Raw genomic sequence first — 5979 nt, forward strand, 5'->3', positions numbered from 1 at the left:
AAGGGTACAATGGGAGTAATGTGCAGGGTGGAGCATTCTGGGTAATAAGGGTACAATAGGAGTACCGTGCGGGGTGGAAAAGCTTGGACAGTACTGCCATGCCTGATAAGATTCTTGATGTCTCACCTGAGTGTCCTTGGAATCTGATCTCCCCACTCTCACGCTCAGTATTTGTCCTGGAAGAGACAGTCGATAGGTTTGAGACAGGAGAGGTATGTGAGCAGGACAAGGAAAGATGGCGGACAGCTCTAGTAGTACCTGATCCCAGGGCCTCGTACTGGTTCTTGAGGTTCCCTAGTTCCCTCAGTCCATACTTCAGCTCTCTTCTGACTTCTATGAGCCGTGCCTCCCAGCCATGAGCAGAGTCCACTATCCGGGGCCCGGGGCCATTTCCTGAGGTCAGGAGACCCCTGAGTTGGCTGTGCATTTCATCCAAAGCACGGGATGCCTGATGAATCTGTTCCATAGCCCGGTGAAAAGGGGCTCCCCAGGCCTCCAAGTATTTCTGCTGGTCATTGGAAGTCTGTGGTTCCTCAGGGGCAGGCCCGGTGTCCATGGGGTCAGGGCAGCGCTCAGGACTGGCCATGGGTGTGTAGAATTGATCCTGGCTGGGTGACTGCGTTGGGCTTTGGTGAGGTTTATACAAAGAGGGCGACATTGGGGCTGCAGAAGCATCTGATTAAGACAAAAAACATTCACCATATTGTGAGACATTCACCAAACCATTCACATCATAAAACCAGCCAGAACAAGATACAGTGAGTGAGCTAAGGACCAACCTACCTGTGTCAGGGGCATTCTTCACACTGTTACCACCCATCTGAAGGTCCTCAGAAAATAATGGAGGCCACGGCTATGGAGGTTAGAGGACCCGCTGATAGGCTGGACAGATCGTATTCCTCAGGGGCTGGACCTAGGACCAGCTAGATGTCCAAGAATAATGCCAGTCCTGGAAGATCATTAGTGGTCCTAAGATTAGACGGTGGCTCCAAATATCCGATGGGGTTCCCTGAGGAAAGCTGCTCTGCTTTGAATAAAATATGCCAGTCCTGGAAAGTGAATGTCAGTTCTGAGGTTCTAGAGACATGGGAGACAGATCCTTAATCCACCAACACCGGTCCTGGGGGAGTGTCTTGGAAGATGGCAAATGCGAGATGAATGATGGTGAGAGATGCCGGGATCAGGAACCAGCCAGGTGTCCAGGAAAAGATCCAAGTTCTGGAAGATGAATGGCGGTCAGTGGAGGTGAATGCTGTTATTTGGGGTATAGGTGCGGGTCAGGGTTGGGGGGTGGCGGTCAGCGTTGGGGGTGTCAGTCAGGGGGGTACTGTAAGGGTGGTGGGTGCCGGTCAGGTGTACTGGTCAGGGTTGGAGGGTGCCAGTTCTTTAGGCATGAAAGGGGTCCCAAGGATAGAGCGTGGTCATATTTTCCAGATTTTAGACCCGTGTGAGGGCCCTGGGTGTTTCCTGGTTGTTGGTTCCCGAAGGTAGATGTTGGTTCTGGTTTTCAGCACCTGAAGATGTTAGTCCTAGGATCAGAAGAGATCCGGTGATGGGCCCCAGAGACGGAGGTGCAGTGTGAAGGGGCCACACCTGTAGCAGGCAGCTTAGACTGGGATTTCCTGCATGACTTCTTTCCTATTCTGGCTCCATCACTTTCCCGTCACTCAGTGCGCACTGCTCATAAAATGTTGTGTGACTACATTACTGTGCACACCCATCACACCCGCCTGGCACACCGTGACAAACTCCACACCCAACTCAATGCAACAATCGCAACCACTCCCTGCTGCATGCCCTGACCTGTGTGTGTGTAATGCGGGGCCCAGGCTGGTGTGTGTGTGTGTGAGATGCGGGGCCCAGGCTGGTGTGTGTGTGTGTGTGATGCGGGGCCCAGGCTGGTGTGTGTGTGTGTGTAATGTGGGGCCCAGGCTGGTGTGTGTGTTTGTGTGATGCGGGGCCCAGCCTGACGTGTGGGTGATCAGAGTGTCCTGTAGGTGGCTGTAGCACAGCCTCACCTTGTTGGTCTGTTATATCAGACAGGGCGCCCCTACTGGTCAAGATCTGTTAGAGCAGAACCCCCTCATCCTTATCATAGAAATGATATTGCAGATCCAAACTGCCCCTTACCCCACTCATCACAGCTCCCACCTTCCCCCTACCCATCACAGCTCCCAATTGGCCCCTACCCCACTCATCACAGCCCCCCACCACCCCAATCATTGTGGCACAGATACCCACCCCCTCACCAGCCCCCCCTTATGGCACATAATGCTCCAGCAGAGATTACAGAACCTCACCCTGAGGCCACATTACCCTGCAGTGGGAGGAATTGCCCTCCTTACCCCACAAGGCAGTCAGGGGAGGCGCCCCATCCTCCAGCCATCAGCACTGTGGGGAGCTTTGACTGGGGCAGCACTGGTAGCTGATATAAACACCTATAAACCCCCCTTGGGTAGTCCCGGGTGGACTGACAACCCTCAGCCCCTCCCCCATCCTTCCCAGAATAATCCTCCAATCAGCAGTCAGGCAAACAAAATTTATTGTGTTTAAAAAATAAAATAGAACAAAACCAACACAAGAGGAACCCCGACCCCGTATACAATAGAGTGCAGCCGCTGAGACGGAGGGGAGAAGCCTTTCTGGGGAGTGGGGGGGGGGGATGGTTGATCCCCTTGGCTGCTCGGAGGGACCCCTAACATTGCATAGCAGAATGTGTGGTCTCATCCAGCAGGGCGGGGACACATGGGAAGTGGGAGGGGTTAGCACACAGTTCCCAGAATTCACTGCACAGCCTGCTCATTGGCGCTGCCGCTGGTTTCCTGTGGTTTCATTACGTCGGGAAGTTCCGGGGGGCTGGAGAAAGGTTCTATCCGGAGGGGCTCGAAGGTGTCACCTGGAAGAAGGGCAAAGATTAGGATGGGGTCACTGCAGTACCATGCCACTAGGAGGGGCTCTACCTACCAGAGCAGCGGAAAGCCAATCCCACGGTGGCTGGAGCCTGAGGCCGCGCCGTCTGATTGGTGAAGCCGCAGTCCCCCAGAGTCTTGTTATCATCTAACAGCTGGTCATCCTATAGGAGAAGAAAGTCATGTGACACCGGGGACACCGATGGGTGTGTGTGTGTGTGTCACCGAAGGGGGGCCAGCTCCTACCTTATACAATCTCTGGTCTTCGGGGGCCCTCTTTAAGATCCCTTCAACAATCCTCTTCAGCTCGTACACAGTTGTGTTCTCCTTGGCGTCGGTGAAGATGGTGGTCTTCCCATGACGGATCATCAGAAACACATCCTGGGGGGGACAAGCCAGGCTTAGAGGGTACAATGAGGAGGGGGGGGGGGGGCGGGAGTCCCCCCAATATATAGGGATAGGGGGCAGTGCCGGGAGTCCCCCCAATATATAGGGATGGGGGAGAGGGCAGTGACCAAAATCTATCTATAAATGGGCGGTTGTCCTCAGCAACCAATCAGACTTCTCCCTCCAAAACAAGATGGCCGTCCCGGAAGTAAGTGTTGCCTATAGTAACCATCTTACTCCTTTACCTTCCCGGCGTGTAGCGGCCATCTTGTGGTTGGCAGGTAGTCTCTGGGGGTCTGGGATGTATGGGGGCGATATAGGAGGTATTACCTCCACCCCTCAGTACTTCCTGGTTAATTACCCCACAGAATACACACAGCCCCGGGTACACACTCCATCCCCCTATATCCTACAGTGTTCCGCCATGTTGTGGTTGGCAGAGTCTATGTCGGTAATATTAGGGTGTATGTTAGTATCCCCCTGGCCCACCCCGTGTACCCGGTAGGTGCGGTGCTTAGTAAACCCAGAAATATGTCTCACCATCCCAGCGACTGTACAGCGGCCTCACGACCAGCAGCCTCCTGCGCTGTGTTCGTACTACGACCTCCCTCCCAACATGCACCGCGCCTTGCGCAGCCGCCCTGCCCCCCGCTCACCGCCATCTTGTGTGTGGCGAAAGACGCCAGTACCTCCCTTCTGGTGCGGGGAAACGTCGCATATTCCTTTGAAGGGGAGGGGCTAGTGTAGCCCTGGTGATAGGGTGGGCGGAAGCTGGAAGGTTTTGGCGCCAAATTCACTTTCCAGAGGCCGAACCGAGACACCGACAGGCGACACGGTGCCGACACCCGGTGATCTTTCTGCTGATAGAGGAGGCAGAGTGCCCGGTACTCCATGGTGAGAGCTGTGTTGCAATGACAGGATTCAGTCAGTCCGGTTTCCCATGATGCTGTTGGGTCGGTGGTTGCCACGGGCAATGGTATCAGTGAGCTGTATGGGGCAGCCAGGTCATCATTCCTATGCCCCTCCCCCAATACCCCCCGAATACCCTCCTCCCCCAATACCGTGGCCACCTATCCTCACTTTGACTCTCTTGAAGGTGAGAAGCCGTGAAGATGGCTGTCTGTACGCTGTGAAGCGCTCGGTGTCTCCGTTCCGCGGCGAGTCTGACCGCCATCGCAAGCTAGAAGAAGTGAGGAAACACGAGCGTGTGGGGCAGCACCCCAACTGCCTGCGCTTTGTCCGCGCCTGGGAGGAGAGGCGCATGCTGTACCTGCAGACTGAACTGTGTGTGGGAAGTCTGCAGCAACATTCGGAGGATTTCGGAGCTCCTCTGCCCCCCCAACAGGTCTGGGACATTGCATGTGACCTCCTGCGGGGGCTGAAACATCTTCATGACCGAAATCTGCTCCACCTGGACATCAAACCGGCCAATGTGTTCATCTCCTTCTCCGGCCTCTACAAGTTGGGGGACTTTGGGCTGATGGTAGAACTGGACGGTGCGGAAGGTAGCGGCGATGCCCAGGAGGGCGACCCCCGATATATGGCGCCCGAACTGCTGGATGGCGTGTTCACCAAAGCAGCCGACGTCTTCAGGTGAAAGGGAACTTTATAATATAATTCACCAACACATTCACCAGATATAGCAGGGATTAGTTCTAGGCAGCCAAGATTTCATAATGGTGAATCATTCACCCCCCCCAGGTATTAGGGCATTGTATATTCTGAGGCCAATGAATGGGATGCTGAAGAGGTTTTGGTGCCGGTCTCACGGAGAGGAATTAGGTCAGTAAGGTGGGGGAGGGCTTCGCTGCCAGGACAAGTTTTCTGTAGTTGGGTTTGAAAGGTGCAAGGGGTCATTAGAAGCACAACGTCGCTCATTGGTTGGTGACCCCTCCCCCCAGTACCTGCACCGAATTCACAGGTAATAGACCTGCATTATGGGGACCCCTCATAGACTGGGAAATCCCAGGGAAGACATTGATTGGGTGAAGTTGTGTCATCTGACCATTTGTGTCCTCATCTTCTAGTCTCGGGATGACACTGCTAGAGGTCGCCTGCAATATGGAACTTCCAAAGGGAGGGGAGAGCTGGCAGCAGCTACGCCGGGGCCATCTTCCTACCGAGTTCACTTCACGTGAGTACCCAGCACCCCACGATTCCACGGACGTAATCCACACAACGTGCTTCATACACACCAATCTGCTCTGTACAACGTTCTGCTCCAATTCTCCTTTCTAGAGATGTCATGATAACCTTTCCCCATAACCGGATCTCCACTGGACCCCCACAGAGCCGGGTGGAGGCCGTTATTACTCGGGGACCCCCCTTATGAATTCACAGGAAGTGACGCGGAATCCTTCAGTTCTGCTGGAATAACGATTTTCTATCTCCACTTATCTTCTAGAATTGCCTCCAGATTTCCTGAAAGTTCTGGGTGCCATGCTGGAGCCAGACTATCGCTGCCGGGCCACCGTGGACTGGCTGCTCTTCCTTCCCGCCATTCAAAGAGCCGAACGATGGAGAAAAATGACTTTATCTACCCAAAGAATGTTCACCAAGATGTTTGCCGTCTTCCAGGTACCATGGTTTGCTGTGTATAGGGGTCTTCATGCTGTGCCCCCCCCCCTCCTCCAATCTGGCCCCCCCCAGGGTCATATAAGATAATAAAAGCTCCTATATCACC

The 5979-nt window shown here is 54.3% G+C and overlaps 3 protein-coding genes across 3 annotated transcripts in view; 1 reads left to right on the top strand and 2 right to left on the bottom strand.

Annotated features, from left to right (window-relative positions):
* Positions 1–2199, bottom strand: part of LOC140334784 (uncharacterized) — an 8357-nt gene extending 6158 nt beyond the window's left edge. The window contains exons 1-3 of the mRNA XM_072417026.1: positions 784–2199; positions 259–675; positions 127–176 (exon numbers count right to left, since the gene is read on the bottom strand). Coding sequence (XP_072273127.1) covers positions 127–176; positions 259–675; positions 784–820 — 504 coding nt within the window. The 5' untranslated portion in view covers positions 821–2199. The remainder of the gene's footprint in view (positions 1–126; positions 177–258; positions 676–783) is intronic.
* A 450-nt stretch (positions 2200–2649) lies between these two features.
* Positions 2650–3988, bottom strand: ELOB (elongin B). Its single transcript, XM_072417027.1, has 4 exons — positions 3837–3988; positions 3156–3290; positions 2965–3073; positions 2650–2896 (listed from the first exon to the last, which is right to left on the bottom strand). Exons 1-4 carry the CDS (start codon positions 3837–3839, stop codon positions 2784–2786), a joined length of 360 nt encoding a protein of 119 aa, XP_072273128.1. The 5' UTR covers positions 3840–3988; the 3' UTR covers positions 2650–2783.
* A 404-nt stretch (positions 3989–4392) lies between these two features.
* The window catches only part of PKMYT1 (protein kinase, membrane associated tyrosine/threonine 1), a gene marked incomplete at its 5' end in the record, with an annotated part of 5738 nt that continues 4151 nt past the window's right edge, over positions 4393–5979 (top strand). Inside the window, 3 exon segments of the mRNA XM_072417028.1 lie at positions 4393–4889; positions 5324–5430; positions 5701–5873. Of these exon segments, the coding sequence (XP_072273129.1) occupies positions 4393–4889; positions 5324–5430; positions 5701–5873 (777 nt within the window).

The sequence above is a fragment of the Pyxicephalus adspersus genome, chromosome 7 (assembly GCF_032062135.1).
Source record: "Pyxicephalus adspersus chromosome 7, UCB_Pads_2.0, whole genome shotgun sequence".
In the NCBI taxonomy this organism is placed as follows: domain Eukaryota; kingdom Metazoa; phylum Chordata; class Amphibia; order Anura; family Pyxicephalidae; genus Pyxicephalus; species Pyxicephalus adspersus.